At 37.2% G+C, this 22,144-nt stretch overlaps 2 protein-coding genes and 1 long non-coding RNA gene across 3 annotated transcripts; 1 reads left to right on the forward strand and 2 right to left on the reverse strand.

Annotated features, from left to right (window-relative positions):
• The first annotated feature begins 4 nt into the window (after positions 1-4).
• On the forward strand, positions 5-11,075 carry pde6c (phosphodiesterase 6C, cGMP-specific, cone, alpha prime). The gene is made up of 22 exons (XM_027021875.3): positions 5-2,949; positions 3,928-4,080; positions 4,644-4,733; positions 4,832-4,972; positions 5,055-5,129; positions 5,245-5,309; positions 5,435-5,501; positions 5,703-5,750; positions 6,454-6,603; positions 6,691-6,834; positions 6,930-6,995; positions 7,174-7,320; positions 7,724-7,831; positions 8,440-8,549; positions 8,641-8,728; positions 8,813-8,913; positions 8,995-9,102; positions 9,283-9,346; positions 9,447-9,521; positions 9,637-9,720; positions 9,922-10,072; positions 10,343-11,075. Exons 1-22 carry the CDS (start codon positions 2,482-2,484, stop codon positions 10,381-10,383), a joined length of 2,544 nt encoding a protein of 847 aa, XP_026877676.2. The 5' UTR covers positions 5-2,481; the 3' UTR covers positions 10,384-11,075.
• LOC145651290 (uncharacterized) lies at positions 4,837-9,401 on the reverse strand. Its single transcript, XR_014117160.1, has 5 exons — positions 9,264-9,401; positions 8,934-9,080; positions 8,652-8,833; positions 7,187-7,358; positions 4,837-5,479 (listed from the first exon to the last, which is right to left on the reverse strand). It is a non-coding gene; the product is annotated as an uncharacterized LOC145651290 (long non-coding RNA).
• Positions 11,076-11,700: 625 nt separating the features above from the next.
• fra10ac1 (FRA10A associated CGG repeat 1) lies at positions 11,701-21,627 on the reverse strand. The gene is made up of 14 exons (XM_027021870.3): positions 21,496-21,627; positions 20,444-20,523; positions 19,939-20,031; positions 19,813-19,858; positions 19,111-19,187; positions 18,880-18,963; positions 18,704-18,788; positions 18,580-18,625; positions 14,454-14,567; positions 14,106-14,148; positions 13,762-13,889; positions 13,201-13,245; positions 12,824-12,908; positions 11,701-12,698 (listed from the first exon to the last, which is right to left on the reverse strand). Exons 1-14 carry the CDS (start codon positions 21,523-21,525, stop codon positions 12,656-12,658), a joined length of 999 nt encoding a protein of 332 aa, XP_026877671.1. The 5' UTR covers positions 21,526-21,627; the 3' UTR covers positions 11,701-12,655.
• Positions 21,628-22,144: the final 517 nt, after the last annotated feature.

The raw sequence follows: 22,144 nt of genomic DNA on the forward strand, positions 1-22,144 counted from the left end.
ACACTGTTTATTAATTTTTTTTCTGACATTCTTGAGTTGAGATTTTAGCTTCAGTGTAGTAGCTGTTTTCAATGTCCAACAGACAGCAAAATTTAACAAATAAATCAAACGAGTCATTTCAAAGTTTACAAAAGAACTATAGACCTCTGTTTGTTTGAACTTGTTAACTTAAACATTTAAATCCCCCAGCCCCCATCCCACTTCACCTCCACCACAGCCTGGAGAAAGAAAAAGAAACTTTACTTACCCTTCTCGCTCCATACAGTTCAGTTGTTTTCCTCCCAAGGGGGTGTGGCCTTGGGTTTACTTACTGTCTTTTAATGGCCAAGGAATTTTTTGCATGTTCTAGCAAAGGCAAAAGTCACCCCAGGGCTTTTGGCAGGGATGTCCAAGTCATCTGCTGCTCCATTTTTTAATAATTTAAAACATAGTTCTCCCTTTTCTCTGTGCCTCTTTTTTCTCTCTGCTTTCATGGGTTGAATTAGTTTATCTGCATACAAGTTTAAGCATTTACATTTACATTTACGGCATTTAGCACTCTTATCCAGAATTACTTACAAAAGTGCTTTGTCATTTACTCATGGAATACATCCTAGCGAGTAGAGTGGATTAGAGTCCAATATACCAATGATCTAGAATACTGCAGGAATACAGGGATGATGCCTAGAAGTGCAAAATACATAAGGTCTATCTCAGACAATCAGTGCAATAAACAATAAGTACTAGAGTTAGTCAACATAGGAGCAGTCAACATCAGTGCAATAAACAAAACCCTACAATAAATACTAGAGTTTTAGTTACTCAACAATAAACATTTAAAACTTACCAAGTTATTTTACCAAGATTTTCACAGTAATGAGCTATTTTCGCAGACTGCCAACACACTTTCTTTTATGTTTTGTTCAGAATATGTGATGTTTAGGATGAATTAGGAAACAGCTGCTGAAGGGTTAAGACTCCACAAATCATATAATTATATTCTCCATATCAAACAGATTTTAGTTTGCCTTTATAAACCATTGAATTTTGATCAGAGAAAATTATCTCGTCTGTGTTTACTGAGTCCATTCTGTAAACATCAGCATGCAACCAGTATGCTGTGCCAAAATATATTCAGATGAGGACATACTAGTAATCACTTTTATTTTATTCTTATGCAATGGTGACAGTGAGGGAGCGAGAGGTGTGTGCAGTTGCTGGGAGTTTTTAGTCTCCATAGCAACAGAAGAGCACAGCAACGAGCAAAATGAAACAAAACAAAAAGAAAGGCAAAAGCATTCTCAGTGTTATATTAACACCAATGTAGCAGCAGCTCTCCTTCTGGGTGCTGAGTGCACCATAACACCTGGATTTGCTGTGTCAAGTAAAAAACTTTGATGAATTTGGTCCAGTCTCTTCTAGACACTGACTTCACTATTGAGCCAGTTTTAATCCTATTATTATAAAATAGGTCCTTCCAATTCACCTCTTTATAGAGAGTGTTAAAAAAAAGATAATTATAGTGCACTTCAAAGAATTTCCCTTCTCAGTTCCAGAACAGGACAATGATTTTATTGGCAAGATTCTTGAGGGCAGCAGTAATACAAAGCAATCTTGTTTCCTCAAGCAATGATACTAGTATCAATATGAAACCACTGAAAACTACAAAAAAAACTACAGTGTTGGACCCTTCCAAATTTCTCAAACAAGCCGTTTTAACTTAAGGACTGCTACGAGCCATAGGTGTATGCAAGGGTAAAGGGAAGAAATGCTGAAAGATAAGATGGAGCAAGTTCATGCAAAGACTTAAATGCAATGAGCTAAAGGTTGTATTAAATGCAGGATGATACCAGGGTGACAACTAGCCAGGATGACCAATCAGGTTGAGCTGTTATTATGTGCAGGAACTCTATGCTGTTGAGTTTTGTATATACTGAACAATGTATACGGGTTTAGCCAGAATGCCAGGGAAAATGAAGGTACAGTAATCAAACTCATGATAAAGCCATGGACTAATGTTTCATCCTCCTTAATATGCAGATGATTGCAAATATAAGCAAAATTATTATATTATTAAAATATGTGCAAGAAAGCAGTTTTTGGTAAGTGAGATTCACTATTCTGAGGAAATGGCTGATAGGCCATTGCAACACTTTCAGTTACTCATCTGTCACAGAAAAAAATGGACTTTCCTTCTGATTGGATTGTCCGGTGTAAAATGATCAGCATGCGGGGTTTGAAGGTTAAGCAAGCTTAGAAGATTTAATGACGTCACATTAATTATCGGTCTCTGTGATCCCTTCAGATGGTAAGACACAGTAGTCTGCTAGCTTTCCGAAGGAGACCAGGAGCATCTTGGGGTTTGCGCAGTGGTATGGTGGCGGATGACACTGGCTGAAGGAGAGGGTCACTGGAGCAACTAGCACCGCTTCTCATTTACGTCTTCTGGCTTTCTGCGAGTGATGCATCTCTGAGAGCCCTACAATACACACTTGTTATAAAATGGCAGACAAGGACAGTGTGGAAAAATACTTGGAGAATAATCCACAGTTTGCCAAAGATTATTTTGACAAGAAGGTGCGAGCCGAGGTCATTACTGCTGCTTTCACAGAGAAGCTTGAGATCAAAGACCCATCCTCATACAAAGATGTCTCCCAGATCCAGGAGGCTGCCATAATTTTTGACCTGGTCAGGGAGATGCAGAGTGAGCAGGTCATGGAGAAAAGCATGCACAAGGTCCTGCAGCGAATATGCATTCTGGTAAATGCAGATCGGTGCAGCTATTTTATATACAGGGCTAGGAATGGAATCCCTGAGTTGGCCACATGTCTTTTTGATGTTACCCCTACCTCCAAATTTGAAAACAACCTGGTCAGTCCACTGGCTGAGATTGTGTTCCCCACTGACATGGGCATAGTGGGGCAAACAGTAACAACCAAAAAGGGAGTTAACATTCCAGATGTAAAGCAGGTGAGTCAAGGTCATCATAAGGAGTAATAAAATTTGTCCTTCTGTCCTTTGCTGTGTAGAATGAAATGCTGTGATGTGTAAGTAAAAGACATTCCAAAACCAATTTACATTAAATTAAAGTTTAATGTTACAAAACTACCAAGTTGTTACTAAAATAAATTTTTAGGGCAACCATTATTTGCTATAAAATGGTTTTTGATCCTATTAGATCATGACATAATATGAGGTAAGGTGCACTTTCTGTTCCATCAGTTACAGGGTAAAAGTCTGTCAGACTAAGCCTGTTAGTCCAGCATTATGTTGTCACTAGATTACTAGACATGAGAATACCTTTAAATGATTTTGTGCCCACAGGATACATTTTCAGAACTCATACTGAACTTGTAATACCATAAATATGATGTCAGAAATTGCAAAGATAAAACAGCTACAGCAACATGAGCATCATTAATTTCTACTAATAAAAGTTATTTATTGGGAGAGATGTATGCATTTACTTATTTAAGTAGTAATTGTAGTGTACTGTAGTAAAGATATAGAGGTAGTAAAAATTGTAGTGTTGGATAAAGGGTTTACAGAGAAACATGGCATTTTGGACAGAACTCGTTCTTCAGCTGTGTAAGCAAAATGCTTCTGAAGCTCTAGGAGGTGAAACCAGCTTATCTTCCTATAGTTTATGTTGGAACATAAACTGGTTTCACTTGCTAGAGTGTCAAAAGCACTTTGCTTGCACAGCTGATGAAGGACCTCTCCCTGAAATTGCCAGTTTCTCTAGAAACCTTGTGTACTACAAAGTTTTATTACCTCTACATATTTATTTATTTATTTAATTGTATATCATACTATTTTTTCTATATATATACCTACATGATATAACTGAGTCATTTATAAATGAGTATAAGGATACAGAGTGAATTTAAGGACACAAAGTGAATTCAATTATTATTATTATTATTTCCCCCCCCCCCCCCCCCCAAGAACCCCCATTTCAGTGACTTTGTGGACCAGCAAACAGGATACAACACTAAAAGCATCCTGGCTGCACCCATTGTGAGTGGTAAGGACCCACTGGGTGTCCTCATGGCACTGAACAAAACTGTTGGGAACGAATTCTCCAAAGCAGATGAAGATGTAAGTGTGAATACATTAGATCATGCTTTCCTAAGTAGTCTTCTAAAATAGCATATTATAAAACAACAAAATTAAAGTGTACTGGATGATGTTTTGGAATAAGCATGACCATGTCATTGTTCTGAATCAGTGCATCCTTGTGTAGGGTATTTCCTCCTTTGGGACATTCCTTGCATAGTGCACTGCAGTCTTTTGACATCATTTGACCTTTGACTGTAATGATTTCATTCATTAACTTCATTGTAACCACTGCATCGTTTAGTGTTTTTAGACTTACTTAAACAGTTACTTACTTAAATTCCAGAAAGGACAATGGAGCAATTGTCATAGTATAAGCAGCTATTTTGGGGAAGGCCAGTCAACTTGTAATAACTTTAAGCAATATACTTAACACCAAAACATTCTATGGATGCTGGAACATTGTGCCTCTGTCTAACCGCCCCTCTACTTAAGTAAAATCTAAATAATTTATAAATTGATTGGTAGCTCTTTGCAGCCACAGTTTTATAGCAACCCTGTATAGCAGCATTGTATTAATTACACAAATGTTGTTCATTTCTAAGATCTTCAACAAGTATATAAACTTTGCCTCAGTCATCACTCTGCAGCATTACACCAGTTACATGTGGAATGTGGAATCCAGGAGAAGTCAGGTAACTCTTCAGTAGACAAGGAAACATTATGTCATGGTTGCTGTTTAAAGCCAGCAGAATCTGGCAACACAGGTGCTACTCTGCTTCTCATACCACAGGTTCTTCTCTGGTCTGCTAGCAAAGTGTTTGAAGAATTGACTGACATTGAGCGTCAGTTCCACAAAGCACTGTACACTGTTAGGTCCTATCTTCAGTGTGAGAGGTACTCAGTGGGGCTACTGGATATGACAAAAGAAAAGGTTTGTGATTCATGCCTGACTCACATGCCTGACTCTGTACTGACCCACTGCATACTAACTCTGTATTATGTTATCGGTTTAGGAATTTTATGATGAGTGGCCAATTAAACTAGGACATGTAGAACCATACAAGGGTCCCAAGACACCTGATGGTAGGGTAAGTCTCTTTTTCTTAAAGTTTTATTCTGCTCAGTAGAAAACAATAGACTCCTCTGTGAGTCATGAATTATGAATCAACAAGTGAACAGTGTGTATTCATGTATTCCTTACAGGAAATCAACTTCTACAAAATCATCGATTATCTCTTAGAAGTCAAGGAAGAGATCAAAGTTGTACCGTAAGCAGTATTTGTATGACAAATACATGAATGTTGCTAGATGTATACTTCACAACTCACATGCAGGTCACAGTAGGTCAGTCATGTACTAAGTCTTTCTTTGAAGTCCTTTTCTGGGATTGCAGGGCCCCTTCTCCAGAACACTGGGCTCTTGTCAGTGGCCTCCCTACCTATGTGGCAGAAAATGGCTTTGTGAGTTCCTTTCCATTCACATGTGCACACTCACATACATTCCTGCTTATGTTTATAAACAACCAAAAATAATAGTGAGGTACTTAAATGATGTTCTGCAGTTCTATGGTTAGATGAAGACATGAACAGTTCATTTTTGTAATGTCTGAACAGAAAACTTTGTCTCTGTGTTGAGCAAGTAAAAGCTCTTTCTGTTTGCAGATCTGTAACATGATGAATGTTGCTGCCGATGAGTACTTCACATTCCAGGTAAGATACACAGTACACAAGATACAGATCTCTTAAGATATACAGTACATAAGATACAGATCTCTTAAGATATACAGTACATAAGATACAGGCCTCTTAAGATATACAGTACATAAGATACAGATCTCTTAAGATATACAGTACATAAGATACAGGTCTCTTAAGATATACAGTACATAAGATACAGATCTCTTAAGATATACAGTACATAAGATACAGGTCTCTTAAGATATACAGTACATAAGATACAGGTCTCTTAAGAGACCCCCCACTCCCCCCAGGTGTTAAAGACTCAGCAGGGTTCAGCTGGCTGTCTTGCACTTTTCCATTAAACAAATATGTCATTTAGTAATTCAATTTCATGATGCATTATGCAAAATTTATAATAGGGTATGTGAGGTATTATTATTATTATGATTAGTGTGTGTCCAGTTTCAGTACAATGAAACTTGCCACACATGAGTGTAACATTTGGCAAAAAACATACTGGAACCTGCATCTCTGTCCTGGCTTTAAAATGGATCATCTAACAATAAAATCAATATAGTTCACTTGTTCAATTTACATACTGCAGACCATTCATTTCCAAATATTTGTCTTCATTTAACCTTCCTAAGTGATGGTCTCCATCACACTCCATTTTTATCATTTCTTGTTACTGACCAGTATTTCTTATTGCTGTTAATTTTCTAATTTATTTTAGAAAACAGCTGTGGATGAGACAGGCTTCATCATCAAGAATGTCCTGTCCCTCCCCATCGTCAATAAAAAGGAGGAGATTGTGGGCATCGTTACATTCTTCAACCGAAAAGACGGCAAGCCATTTGATGAACAGGATGAACAGATTACTGAGGTGAGACTGCAGGCTTCAGGGTGAAACTGTTCATTTGTTTGATAGTTCTATATCTGAAGTTTGGCTCTCCAATCCTTTCATAAACAGGCCCTTACACAGTTCCTGGGATGGTCTGTGCTCAACTGTGACACATATGACAAACTGAACAGAATGGAGTGGAAGAAAGAGATTGCTGAGGAAATGGTGATGTACCACACAAGAGCCACCTTGGATGAGGTTCAGCAGATCTTGGTGAGGGTCACTACATAATAAAATCTCCAGCTTTAGCAGTACAGGTGTTTGTTACTGCTACCTTGCTACATATACCCCTTGTCTTTTCCTAACAGAACACAAAGGAAAGGTTTGACAGAGAACCAGAGGAATGTGATCAGAAAGAGATGTACAAACTCTTGGTAAATAATGTTATGTCTGTCACATTTTGTCCCTCACATTGGGATGAGAGCATTGGGAATTTTGGAGGAATTTTCAGTGTAATTGTTTGCAAGTTTCATCAGCATGGAGACTGGAAGTTGTTAAACTCTGATAATGTGTTAGATCTGATATTATACTAATGCTTATGCTGATATACAGAGGGCCAACATACCTGAAGCCAAGGACGTTGACCTGCTTGAATTCCACTTCAGTGATTTTCCTCTATCTGAGCTCGACCTAATCAAGTGTGGCATTCGGTGCTTCTTTGAACTAGGCGTGGTGGAGAAATTTAAAGTGCCAGCAGAGGTCAGCCACATCTTTTTCTCCATGTACCCAAATTTGACCTGTAAATAAATGCTACACTGATTTGTTCAGGTTGTATAAGATTATAAATGTGAAATTAGTGATGACATCATGTGTAATAATATTAGTTTTAATAATATGAAAATCAAAATATGAAATTATTATTATTTGTTTAAATTGCAATGTAATTTCATTATACTTGGATTAAAACAGTGGTGATTTAAACATTATATATTATGATCAATATTAATGTATTAATTCATTCTACAATCTACTTTGTGTCTGCTTGTACCAGTGCATTATTGTTAACTTCTTTTTTTGAATCTATGGAGATTTAGCTTGGTAGTAGATATAATCACTAACTTAACTATATTACATTTTGGTGTATTCATTACACTCACTTCAGGTTCTTACTAGATGGATGTACACAGTCAGGAAGGGTTACAGAGACATTACATACCATAACTGGAGGCATGGCTTCAATGTGGGGCAGACAATGTTCTGTTTACTACAGGTGAGTTAAGTAGCCCTGTCTCAATGTGCATCGTCTTCCAGACCTGCAGCTATTTCAGTGTGGATTGGAGACCATACTGAAATCTGCTGGCATCCTCTAACCACACCTAACACATGTCCAGTAATCCTTCAGCACCCTAAAATCCCACCTACTGTTTAGCACTGATACATATCTGTTCATCAGATTCATCTAGAAGAGTTATTTCTAAAAATGACCAAGTACTATATTTCTGCAAAATAAATACTGCTTAATTATTTCTGATTTGTCATTTGCAATTTGGCATTGAGTGAAAGTAATTACATAAACAAGTAAATAAACAATCTCCTGGCTCCAAAAGTGAAGACACACTAGTATAGTTGTGCAGCACTGAAAAATGAAGGTACCAGCCCTTCAGAAAGCATGTCACTTCTCCACTGCTTTTCAAACACTCCCTACAGAGTGAATGTTCATAAGAGAATAATTCAAAAGGGGAACTGAGCTCCTGTGAAAGACTTGCAAAGCTAGTTACAACAAATCATTGGACATTACTATCCTGATGTAAACAAGCCTTTTTTAATTCTGTCTCCTGTTTACACATCATAGTCAGTCTTTTTCTCCTTCCTATACAGACTGGAAAACTAAGAAAATACTACTCAGACCTTGATGCCTTTGCAATGGTAGCAGCTGCTTTTTGCCATGATATTGACCACAGGGGGACCAACAATCTCTATCAGACAAAGTATGGGACTGACTGTTCTCCTACTTTTCCATAATCCCACATTTGCATGTTTGTCATAGCTTCGCTTATAATCTTTACATATTCATTATAGGAGTTCATCACCTTTGGCCAAGCTTCATGGGTCCTCCATCTTAGAAAGACACCATCTTCAGTACAGCAAGACTCTCATGGCAGATGAGGTTTTCAAAATATTTCAATTTTGCAAAGATAATTGTCATTTTGTTTACAGGTGTGATATATTTGACCATTGTTTTTCGATGCAGAACCTCAATATCTTCCAGAACCTACAAAAACGTCAGTTTGAAACTGTTCAGCACTTACATGATGTCTGCATCATTGCTACTGATTTAGCCTTGTACTTCAAGTAAGTGTAATTCCTCTGACCTTGTGGTGAAAAGACCCAGTCTGAAAAGACCCAGTCTAATGTTGATTCTATACCTTATAGAAAAAGAACACTGTTCCAGAAGATTGTTGATGACACACAGCCAATGGTAGATGAAAAGCAAGCCATTAACTATGTGACCAACAACCCTGTCAGGAAGGAAATCATCATGTAAATAACACATTTCATTTTAGAGCCATCACACCTAAAGAATCATGCTACATTATCTAGCAGGAGTTTTTTCTTTTTTTTTAAATTTTACTTTAGCTACATTTAATTAATTAGGTCTGTGAAATGATAAAGTGTTTTTTGTTTGTTTGTTTTTTTTTTACCTTTTCTGGCTCAATGCAGGGCAATGATGATGACTGGCTGCGACTTGTCTGCCATCACAAAGCCATGGGAGGTTCAAAGCAAGGTGTGCAGTTACTGATTCTGCAGCAGTGTGCTACTTGAAAACAGAAGCCAGTCTGTGTTCCCACTTTTTATTAAATGATTTCTCTCTCTCTTTACTGAAGGTGGCTCTGATGGTGGCTGCTGAATTCTGGGAGCAGGGAGACCTGGAGAGGAACGTGCTTCAACAAGAACCCATTGTTAGAGCACTTTTTTTTTTTTTTTGCCTGTTTCAGCCATTGGCACCTAATCAAAGCAATTACTTCATCTGTCATATTTACAGGCTTATGAATGTTTGTGCAAATCTTTATTCAGCCCATGATGGACAGGAACAGGGCAGATGAACTGCCCAAGATGCAGTGTGGTTTCATTGACTTTGTCTGCTCATTTGTATACAAGGTCAGGTCACCCTTTCATCAACTGTATTTGATAAAGCTGTACTTGTAAAGCTCTATTTAAAGTAGAAAACAAATCTGATTAAAGTCATAGTGCCACCAAAGTCCCCCTATTAAACATCTGCAAAAAGATGAATGTTCTGACTGAAAGTGACTGATGCTAGAACATGTGAGGACATGTAATAGCAGCCTCTGTCTCATGCAGGAATTTGCAAGGTTCCAAAAGGAAATCACACCCATGTTTGATGGCCTGAACAACAACAGAGCCCACTGGAAAGAGCTGGCTGATGCTTATCAAGCCAAACTTGATGCTATTGAGAATGAGAAGAAGAAACAGGAAACACCATATAAAAAGGGTATGCGCAAAGCCTGTGGCACACCCTTCATACAAGTATGCTTTTCTTCCATAAAATGTATTCACGTCATTAGCCACCGTGTTAGCATGTTAAAAGTTTATCCCATGACACATATGGTTCTATTCATATTCTATATATTATATTCATTAAAATAATCATTAGCCAGTGGAGTGTATCCACAAACCTTCCTCTGAGGAATAGCAAAGAACATTTAACGTTTCTTATCGTCTAACTCTTAGCCCCTTTTTCTCTGCCTCTTATTTGAAACAGAAGAGGGAGGAGGGAAGTCTAAAACTTGTTCCATATTTTAAAAAGCCCCATTGGACACAGACAGTGATCAACCGGTTACACGAAGAAGCACATAGAAGTTGCTTCCTTTGGACCTTGTGACTCTAACCTCTCTCTTTCCAGTAAATCCAGCCATTGTACCAACAACGGCAAGCTTCTCTTCTGGAGGGAAACCAACTAAACTTAAACATAAAACAAATATGTTTACTTTTTAAAAAATTCGTTATCAGTAGTTTATAACAAAAGAAGGAAAATTTCAGAAGTAGGAGGCTAACGACTGCAATTGTTGAATTACAATGCACAGGAATTGTCTTAATATTTAGTTTTTATGTCAGTATTGGGAGCAAAATAGCTGCTGTCAATGAAGTTTACTTTCACAATAAATTTAGATCATGTTCTGCAGATAGTCAGTCATCTAGTTAGAGCATGTTGTTTTTTAAAAGGGAGCCATGCAGTAGCTGTAACAATCAAATGTTACCTATTTTATTATCTATTTAATTATAAGGCCATTGCACATTTTAAGAATTATTTTACTTAGTTCCTTCGAACGTGCAGCCAAAGATTTCAAAACAATTCTTTAGTCAGAACTTCCCAGTTTGTGATTAGATATATGCAGTTTTACTTGCTGCTTCCTTAATGTTGAGCCAACTCCTCTTAAAACTCAGAGCATGATGGCTTTTATATGTATCTTGTAAAAAAAAAAAAATGCATCTTTGAACAATGAAATGAAAAATGTCAATTTTAAGCATGTATTGACTGCTAGTACTACTCTTGCACGTTATACAAATATGATTGAGAATATACATTTTTGATTCACTGTAACCTGAGTTCTATTTTAGGTCTTGCAGTAATCGAAGGACACATGAACCTCCACTTTGACTGTTTAATGACAAGTGTGGAACAAAGTTTTAGTTTTTAAATATGTCATATAAATCAAGAAGTGTGGTTTATATTACATAGAATGTAAATTTGTGAAAGAGCATTTTTAAGTAACCAGATATGACTTTTGAAAGTAACAATCTATGGTGAAATAAATCAGCACACAAAAAAATCTAACAAATTAAAAAAGAGAAACGGGCTGTTAAAAGTACTTATTTAGCACTGAATTTACAGAAAGGACCATAAAGGGCTATAAAATGTTCTTGTATTTTAATATGTAAACGCTTGCATTGTAATTCAGGAAACAAAACAATTTCACTGCCCCCCACAATGCCACAAAACCCTGCAATGCACATATAGCATTGATGAATGGCTACATGGAAATAGACCAGTCCAGTAACAGGCCATTTCTGCTTAACTGCACAGTGAAGGCCTTCAGGAGACACAAGGGCTCAAAAGAGTTAATCATATCAAATGTTTAATTTTCACACATTTGGTTGCAATCATACTAGTAGTGTATGATCCTTGTAAAAGAATGAAGAATTTACATCCAATGTCCCTTTATTTAACTAATCTTGCTGAGTATATGTTGTAAATAGCAATGTAAACAAATAAATTCATCATGTAAACAAATCAATGCAGATTTCACATGTCATGATGATTCAAACACATTTACCAAGCTGATTCCTGTTGTCTTGCTATACTTGTTCTATTTATGTCGTGTTGCTCAGAGGACAGACCAGGCAAGACTTTTAAGCACTGGAAGGTTTCTCTAGCTTCTCCACCATGTGAGGGATTAGCTAATAAAGCTGGATCAGCCTGTGGTAAAGAAGCTCAGTTACACAGGCTGGCAGCTGAGTGGCATCTAGTTTCAGTCAAACTGGGAGGAGCGTCCTTGTCCTATAGCCACTTTTTAATACGCAAGCCAGCACAAGGGTGAAAAGATTTTTTATCCTGCTTGCTATAGCAACATGGAAAAGGTAGTCTGCAAGTACAAATCATACAGGCAAGATAAGTCTGTAAAATGCTTAGACATGCTGGTTAAAGGCGGACTCTCCCATTGACTGGCTTGGCTTTGCACAGTTTTGGTAGGTCATTACAGAAGGAGTAAGAGTGGGTGCGCATATGCAACTGAAGTGCGCATATGCAACTGAAGCTCATGGCTGTTATCTGTGGGCCTCTCCCATGCAAAAAATTCAGCCTGACTTAAAAGCTGCTGCTACCGAAGACAAGTCGATTCAAAGCTAAACATGTAGAACTGAATTCGGAGCTAAACATGTAAAACAGGAGAAAGCTAAATGGGGAACAGAATTGTGAGCATTTTATTTACCCCAATCTTAGACAGATAATAAAATTTGATACAGAAGCATTGTAGCTGTTTCCAAAACAGCTTTTTGATGGTGCACCGTATTTTGTTCAGAGGAACATGTCCTCAAAATACTCTTCGAACTCCTCCTCCCTGGAAGAAAGAATATCAGCAATGAACTTGATGGCACTGTTCATCGTGTACAGCTAAACATTCCTGAGAAGCTTCCTTCATATGTGCAAGTGGCCATATGTGGCACTAGAGCTGGCAGAGCTGACCTGGATTTGTCTTCTGTAGCAGGAGCTGGGCCCTTCCAGTGCTCAGACTCTGAGGGACCATTTGCTTCCTCTTCACGTTCAGATTCTGTAGGAGTGCAAAACAGATATTCAAACAAGTCAGTTTACCCCAGAAACAAGATTTAACACCCCAGTAAGGTAAATGTTTACTCCAAGCTGCAATGCTGTGACCAGACTGCATCTCATAAAGGTGGCAGCCATCCAGCTGAGAAGGTTATTTCATAATTAATTTTGTGCCTTTTTTTGTTTGTGGAAGGCATGATAAATGTATACTTTGAGTGTCAGGCAAGCACTCTGTTCACTGAGTGCATGCTTGAAAAGTGGTCAGGCTGGGGAAGAGATGTAGGTGCAGCTCAAACCTTTGTCCTGCTCCAGGGAATTCTCTGAACTTGAAGAAGAGTGCTCTGTTGACAGAAGAAAAAAGTTGATCATATCAGGTACACAGCATAAGAATTTTTTCAGAAACAAATTCCTACCTGAACAGCATGAAGCAGGCACATGATATATATGGTTTTTTGTTTTGTTTGCAAAAGAATGAATAACTTCTCTCAGAGCATTACACAAGATTATAAACAGAAGACATCGCATACTCCCTTCAAGCCTGGACTAGTGCTGGAATGTTTACCTAAGCTGTGTTTTTCAAAAAATCCTTCAGTGAAAAACACTGAACTACATTGCAGTTCTTGTATGAATCTGTCAATGTGCACCACAGGTAGCGTTCTGCCCTTGAGGAAACATGTTTCATGGGAGTGGAACATGGTGGTGCCCCACGTTGCCCCAACCTCAGTCTTATGACCTTGACACAGATCAAGAGTTCTCAATAGTCTATCTAAGAGTAAGCAAAGATATCAAAGCTGAATGGCAAGCATAAATCGTTAATACAAAAGTGGCAATAAAAGGCAAGTGTTGCACATTCTTGCCTTTCTGTCTCTTTTTGTGTTCATGTGTCTCTTTGTGTTTCCGTTTGAGCCGATGCTTGGGCTTGTGAGCCTGGGACGCACTGCTTTCTCCTAACCTGCATTTTTTCTTAGTCTTGACCTCCTTTCTCCTGTAACATGAAACAAAAAATGGTCTGAAACCTTAATAAATGCAAAAAGATTGTGGGAGTTGCATTATGATCTTGTCATTCACATCATGCACACTGGTCCTTGATGAAATTCACTATTCATTCATTATTAACAGAGAAGGCACTTTGAATCAAAGGCCTCCTTTTAGACCTACATTAAAGAATAAAGCTACTAAATCATATAGAAAATCTCCTTACTTGTGATGATAATTCAATTTGTAGGAACATTCTAGACAGAGTCCTAAGAAAGAACAAAAACACCACTGGAGCCAAGTTTATGCTGCTTGTGAATATATATTTGCAATATTTATAAATAGACTGATCTGACGTGGAACCATATATCTGATCCTTTAATGTTATCACTGCCTGCAGGAAGACTTATAAAACGGCATAAAATCATGGACTGTACAATTTCTAATAGTGGTGGACGTGAATGGCCTTTTCTTAAGTCTACTGTAATAAGATTAGCTGCACTCTGGGGTCTGCTGAGGAGAGTGGATTAATAACAGTGAGGTGTAGGTGGGCCCAGCCAAAAGTCAACCTTACGCAGTTTCACCAGGGCGTTCCTCTTCTCACCATGCTCCACATAAGCAAAGTTCACCTCCCAGCTCTTCAGACCTTCCTGCCTTTCACAGCGCTTGTTTCCACATAGAAACTGGCCTGCAAACAGGCACTGGGATCAACACCCACACACCCCGCACACAACACAATAATGCATGCATACATGAATATGCAACTGAAGGATAAGAGTGAGGGTAGACATTGGATTTGCACAGAGAAGATAAGTAGCATTACATTAGGGAAGGAATTTAAGAACAAAAGGAAAGGCTTTGATGCTGATGGCTTAGTGTAATGGACACCCACGTGAGAGGGGAGGGAACTCCTTTCACCCATCCCCCCCCAGTCTGGCCTATAGCCTAGCATTAGCAGCATTAGGCTTAGGGGATGCAAATGATTTCTGCTGGAGGAAAGTGTGTCATCAAGCAGAGCAACTGTGAAAGGCATCCCCCACCATGATGACATGGGTCGGATTCATAAAACTTGATGGTACACTACATCGTGTACAACATGCAACACTGTCTTTGTTTCCTATTCATAAAGTTACTGTGGTAATAATTAACATCCTACTGTCAACTTACTACTGTGGTCAATTCACTTTTATTCCAGATGAATGCCAATCAAAACTGGCATGTAAACAAGGCCATACATATTCAAGACCCACACCAAGAGACAGATGACTGACTAACCCCAGTCGTGAGACCAGTTGCATATAAATTTAACACATTTGTTAACTTTCACCATGATGTGAAAGCTGATGACTTTATGATCTAAATCATGGAAGAGATGAAAAAAAATCTCTCTCTTCTCAGTCTATATTTGTTTATAATTTTTTCCTTTGTAAAAAGTAAATTTGCATTTCTAATGGGAAAATGTCATGACATTCTGAGATCCTGCTCAAGTGACTATACATTTTTTGAGAAAAGATAATCCAATCCACAATGGCTTCTTACCAGGACATTTACCCTCAGATGGGTTCTGGTGATATATTTTGCAGAGTGATGTTCTATTATGAATTGCTAACATCATGAGGACAAAATGCTGTAGCATCTTACATCACCCACACAGTAAAATATGCCGGCAATCCACATTTATGATTGAGGAAACATGTTACAGCAATGCTATTTGTTGGTAACCTCACATTACATCTGGCAGTAGGTTTTACGAATTTTGCCCCATTATATCTTACAAAGATTGGGCTCATCTTTCGTTCTAGTGAAAATTGCTGGCAGGCCTTTTTATAAATAAATTATTCAATTAATAATAAAAAAACAAACAAAAAAAACAATCTAATTTACACAATTTTCCTTTTATATGTACTCAATCAGCCAAGGCACATTTTGTCTCCATATTTTGATTCTTTAGTGTTGTTTTTGCTTGATTAGTTTTAGTTTTTCATTAAAATGCACAAACTTACTTTGTTTGCATAACAGTATTAGCTGCCTATAGATGCCATAACAGTAGTATCAGCCATTTTGGAGACAAGACAGAATGTGAGATGTGAATGTGCATGTCAAACAAACAAATAAAATAAATCAGAAGGCTTTTCTAACCCCTAATGCTCACTGAAATTAGATTGCTACAGTTTAACCCAGTATAACAATAACAACCATTAAAACATGACACTTTGGCAGATTTGGCATCTTATTTGTGAAAACTAATGAAACTCCTGTCAACTGTCATCATTCCTGCTTGTTAAGTGATAATTCTTGACATGCCACTGGGAATCGCATATCCACAACTCATGAAGTACATGAAGTAGAAGGCCCAGTATACATGTATACAGTATACATGAAGTACAAGGCCCAGTAGTAAAAGATTAGTGATTTTCTGATGATTCAAATATGATGGCATTCTTATGGGGGAATTCAATCTGTGGTTAATGTGCCAAATATTTAATGAATAAAAATATAAGGGAAACATCCCAAGAATCCTAAACTGAAGTACATGATCACAGACGGTTCAGTGGGTTACTAATCAAAGTTGCAATATTAATTCTGATTCTACATGCCTGCACCATGGTGTTTAGTCACTGTACTTATTTCTTTAATTATTTTTTGCAAAACTGTTTCATAAGGACACAAAAAACGGGTCACGTTTGATGCTTATGTGAACTATGCCAAGCTTTTCTCAGTCAGTGTGCTTGACACTGTATGTGGAAGGTACACAGTAACATGCTGAGAATATATATAAGATAAAACTGAAGCATGATCAGGCAAGACTAAAATAACATTGATTTAATGGAGCCAGTGGGTCAGGAATAAAGCTGATCATGATTAAACTCTGTAAAAAGTCCAAAAAGAGTATTTATCTTTTCTTGCATGCTGTTGACATTTTGCTAACTTTTAATCCATGTCCAAGTGGAAGTTCATGTGAAAAACATTAGGGTTCATTTAAATGAATTTGGTTTTCATATTATTAATATCCACAAGACAGCCAGAGCTGCAGATAAACAATCTGAGCATGACAGCCAAATAAAGGAGCAAAGACACCTAAGGTTCAGGTCCCAGTGAAGTTCTCTAGCTGCTCCACTGCAGACTCCACTCCTAAAATGCTGTCAGAGCTTCCAATATTAGAAACATCTCACATTACACACGTGCTATGTTTACTCATGAGGCAAACTGAAAAAGACTGAAAAAGTCAAAAACAAGTTTTGTAACCCACAATATTACTGATTTATTATTAGAAAAAAATAGTCTCCACTAATGGATGGGATCACAAATCTGCCAGACAACAAACAAAGTCACAAGAAAATCTTATGCATGACATTTTTCTGCCCAGTTGTTTTCTACTGAAAACTGTTAGAACTGAAAGGTTCTAACCGCGTTGCAAAAGCTATGACATTAACAAAAAAAACATTTGAACATTTGGCAGTGACTGAACAGAATAGTCTAAGCCTATGACACCATCTAGTGGCATGGACAGATGGGGGGGTCAGAAAGTGGGTTTGGCAAATAACCCAGTTCTGTTAACTCACAGTTTGTGGAAACTCTGTACTTTCAGTTCCAAAAACTAATCCCAGAATAAGTTAGGTGAGTTGCAATGGCAACTCTATGACGCTAACCTGCTATCTAGCAAGTTTACTGGACATAAACCAGTTAATGTTCAGAATACTGACCAAATCTGCATGAACATTCCTAAAACGTAAGTTACTGTTTTCAGTCAAATCACTGTTTTGAATGTTCTTCACCATTACATTTCACATGAAGGACTACAGGATCTTAGATTTGTTCTGTTTAATTCATAAATCCTTTTAATTTGGAGATTAATTTAGAGAGATTTGCTTGTCCAGACTGATCTTGTAAAGCCTCTTTATATGCAGCTAGTAAGAGGGAAGAATAACATTTAGTTCAGCTTGATGTTCTAAAGTTTTGTATTTTATATTTTTGTTTATACTTGGGCATAGGTCATCTATGAGGAAATTCTATTACAATTTATGCTCTGGAAGTACACTGGGCCTCCCTCACATTGCCATGCTATTTTACAGGTTATGTCAAGCCAATTTTAATGTGGGAACAAATCATTTGTAATTATCATACATGGTAGTTAAACATACATGAAGTACCTGGCACGGTCTCACTATTTTCAAATTCACTGAATAATAAATTATTACTTATAATAATATGCTACTCAAATGATCAAATAGCTGATTAAATAAATATTAGGCTGCCAGATGTTGAATGACTAAATAGGCTTTATACAATTTTGCAGTTTTATGAAATGTTGATCCTTTTTTGGAACACCAGCTGTTGATCCTTTACTAACATTGCTCAGCTACCTTTTAAAGTATATTACTAGTCTGTATATATAAACCTTACATTTCAAGTTATGATAGAGTGAAATAAGAAGCTCTAGAGTTTTTAACGCTCTCATTCATGCTGAATCCTAATCATGTTTTTGGGAAAGTTACCCATGAAACCACAGTCACAGATTCTTATTGTTACAAAGGTTGCAGTGTGATGTAGTCAGCCACTATAAACTAGCGATGTTGCCACATAGATATTGAACTAGAATACAGAGGTATAGGTCTACATTAAACAATCTCTGGCCCAGCTAGATGATGAGGAGAGGAGCATTTAAAATGAGTGAGTTATGACTGAAAGACAAAACTTACCCTTTCCAGATATTACTTCATTTTCAATACGCCATCTGAACCCAAACTACAAGTGAAAAAAATAAAATGTCATTTCTAAGATTTTTTTTTGTAAGAGACAAAGTGCATCAGTGAGGTCACGTACCTTATTCTCTTTGTATCTGCTAAGGTCAGCAATACAATACTCCTTAAACAGCTTATCATAATACTTCTTTGCAAGCTCTTTCTCCCTAAAAAGGAGTCATGTATACTTTCAACTACATAAGCAAAGAAGGCGATTTAACCTCAGACTGACTTAGATGTAAAAAGGTTCAACTTCACCATGTCATATGCTCCTCATCTTCATTTCTCCAGAGAAAGCGGTGGTTTTCCCTCACCACATCCAGATCAGTCTTATCTTTAGCTCTGCATGCAGTTCACACAAGCTCATTAAGAAAAAATAGGCTCATTTTACTTCAGCGTGTTTGAGCTGCATGAACCAAAGCCACATTTTGTTCCGTTTTAACATGAAGAGAGATTAAATGTTTCTGCCAGGAGAGCCAATCTACTCACGTGGATCTTTTGAAGTCCTCACGTTTTCCTCCATAGTACAATATGTAGTCACTGACAAACTTCTCATGTCTATCAAACTGAAGAATTGGTGTGAAGGATCAACATCTTGTAAGCATTGTAAGTGTTAACTGTTGTGCCATGTGGCAATATTTATCAAGCATCTTAGACTATGAATGCTTGGTTAGGAATATATAACTATAAATATTAGCCAAAATAATCAACATCATGGGACATGACCTTTTACCAAAGGAAAAATGCTTCCAGCAGAGAAGTATTTTATTTAAGTCTGTGCAATTATATCAGATTCTATACAGATACAATACTTTAAAAAAATACAAAAAAGTTAATATTGCATCAAGAACAAAAACCTCAAAAGTTGAGAGAACACAACAGAAAGAAGAGAGGTAATGGATATTTAGAGAGAGGGAATAAGGGATCTACCTCAATGTCAGACTGAAAAAGGTTTAATGTCACTCAAATTAGCATTAGCCAGTAAACAATACCCATATCCAAGTCTACCTTAAATGTGGAAATTAGAATACATTTAGAAAATGTGGAAATTAGAATAAATTTATAAAATCACCCATCCAAATTAAACTATAAAATTATATTCTAAAGCGTGAATAACACTTTAAAGAATCATAAATTGCATGCATAACCTTTCTGGTTTCTACTATATACTGCAAGTTACTGCAAGGATACAGCATTCATTGATAAGAGATGGTGCCGCCGGTTCTTGGCCTCCTCTCTGTAACGGGACATAAAACATGATTAACAAGCAACTATATATCAGCACTGCTAACAAGATCTGTGTTAATCTGCCTGTACCTGTCCCATTCGTTAGCAGCCACACTTTTGTGTGTAACCGCTGTGTGCTTCCCTCGTTGGAATGGCTTCTGCAGTAGCTCATCCTCATGAATCCTGTGATACAAAAACAGGGACCAACCATGAATCCTGTGATACAAAAACAGGGACCTTTTGTGCCCACTGACTTTTTCAAGATATCATAAATCGGTTGTTGGCCAAGAGGACAGTTGACATTCCTAATTGAATACTGATCTTTTTAGTTTAAATTTGTTTGTGATAAGTAATATGACAGATAATGTTCTGGGATGGGTTTCCCCAAAGGTCATCATTAAATGACAGTGCAAGAATCAAACTCTTTTTCTCATTTAAGATGATCTTCATGAGATGCTTTTCAGAACTGCTATCCAAATAGCTGGAGAAAAGTACTGTATAAAAATAATCACTTTTGAACCAAAAAAGTTTTAATCTTTATAAACACACATTTGCTCTTGCATACTGTTCGACAAATATAATAAAAATCTTGCACCTCTTCCCTCCACGTTGCAATGATCTGCCACCCTCCTCATCATCACTGAAATCGGAGTCATATCCACCACTTCCATGAACCTACAGAACAATCCAATTTATACATATAACTGAGTCAATAATAGTCAAAATAAGATTGGAAATTTTTCATTTCCTGGACATGAATTATTAGAATTTGAGTATGTCAAATTTGTATCTAAATGTAACCATTAATTGTAACATCTGATTAAACCTAGTAAGACTTGTATAAGTAACAAACAGGTTCAATGTGGTGCAGGGACAGACAAAAATGGCAAAGTGCCTTGTCATCCCTGCAGGAACTAAACAATACTGTAGGTCAGGTCACAGAACTCTACTTCAGCAGAGCCCAGGAAATCTAATACTGACAAAATCTGCATTCATTGCATCTGTACAATGTGAAGGTCAACCCTTAAACAGTTTTCTGTCACTAACCATGAATAAATATACCATACTCAAATCTATATAACTTATAATTGACTTAGGAGTTACAATATTGAGAACTTTCCTTTTACTAAAGGTGTGCTTGTTAATCACAAATTTAATGTAGCTTCGTATCATTTTAGACTGTCAATATAAAAGAACGCCATCATTAAAATCTGTAGACATAGACAGGCTATAACTCAAAGACATCAAAGTTAACTTCACAGCCCACTGGGCACCCTTTTCTTATGCGTTTTACTGCAAACACAGTAACGTTAGCTAACATTAGCTAGGTAAGCTAGCTAACCACCCTTTACATTCTATAGTGCAGTCATGATTCCTCATAAAAGATATTCAAATGCTGAACACCGATGCACGTGTGAATGTTACAAATCCTACCAAAATCATTATACTAAATATATTTTGAGGGAATTGCCAACGTTACCTAGTTAACGCTAGTTTAGCGAGACCTGATTATGCTAGGATGTGAGCAGACTTCAACAGCTCACTGTAGTTACTGGCAACAAAACAGAATCTTGCAGTAATTCACTACAGTGCGAAGACATTATTGGAAAATCCTGAATACCATCTTAAACTAGTCATTATAACCACCTTAACGAGGTTGAGACCACTCTGATCCATGCCTCACATCTGTGTTTACGCGCCAACACAGCGATTTATTCAAGCGCGGAGTGATGACGCTGAATCCGTTCAAGAATAACGGATGCATTCAGTTGATTCAGATCGAAAGCCAGCAATCTAATACATAATTTTCGCTAAATAAAAAAATACTGAAAAGTTATTTAAAGATTGGCAAATTTACACAAAACTCGGATTTCCACAAAAGACTATTAAATAAATCCAAATGACCAATATTCGCAATTTCCCCACTCAGTGAAAGCTATCGAACCTAATTATCTTATAATATTCGGTATTAAGAGTGAAGATTTCGATACTTTTGTTTTGATTTATTTCGGTTTCTCCCAACAGCAGTATTTTTCCGTGGTAATGTGGTTTTTCTATTTCCATGGTAATGTGGTGTTATATTTAAAATGGTTTAGTTATACAAAGAATAAGACAAGCTACCAAGGGTAAAATTTGGTCAATATTATGTTCATGTATGGCATACAATGAATCTAGGAATGTTCATTTAGCAACCAGAAACAGACCTATCTTTGTAAACTCTTGTTTTCGTCACAAATTTAAAAGACAGCGGAGGAGGAAATTTGAAAGCATTTTTGTAGAACCAGAACAACCAGTC

Source organism: Electrophorus electricus, chromosome 15 (assembly GCF_041902795.1).
Source record: "Electrophorus electricus isolate QZ-2024a chromosome 15, ASM4190279v1, whole genome shotgun sequence".
NCBI classification, from domain to species: Eukaryota; Metazoa; Chordata; class Actinopteri; order Gymnotiformes; family Gymnotidae; genus Electrophorus; species Electrophorus electricus.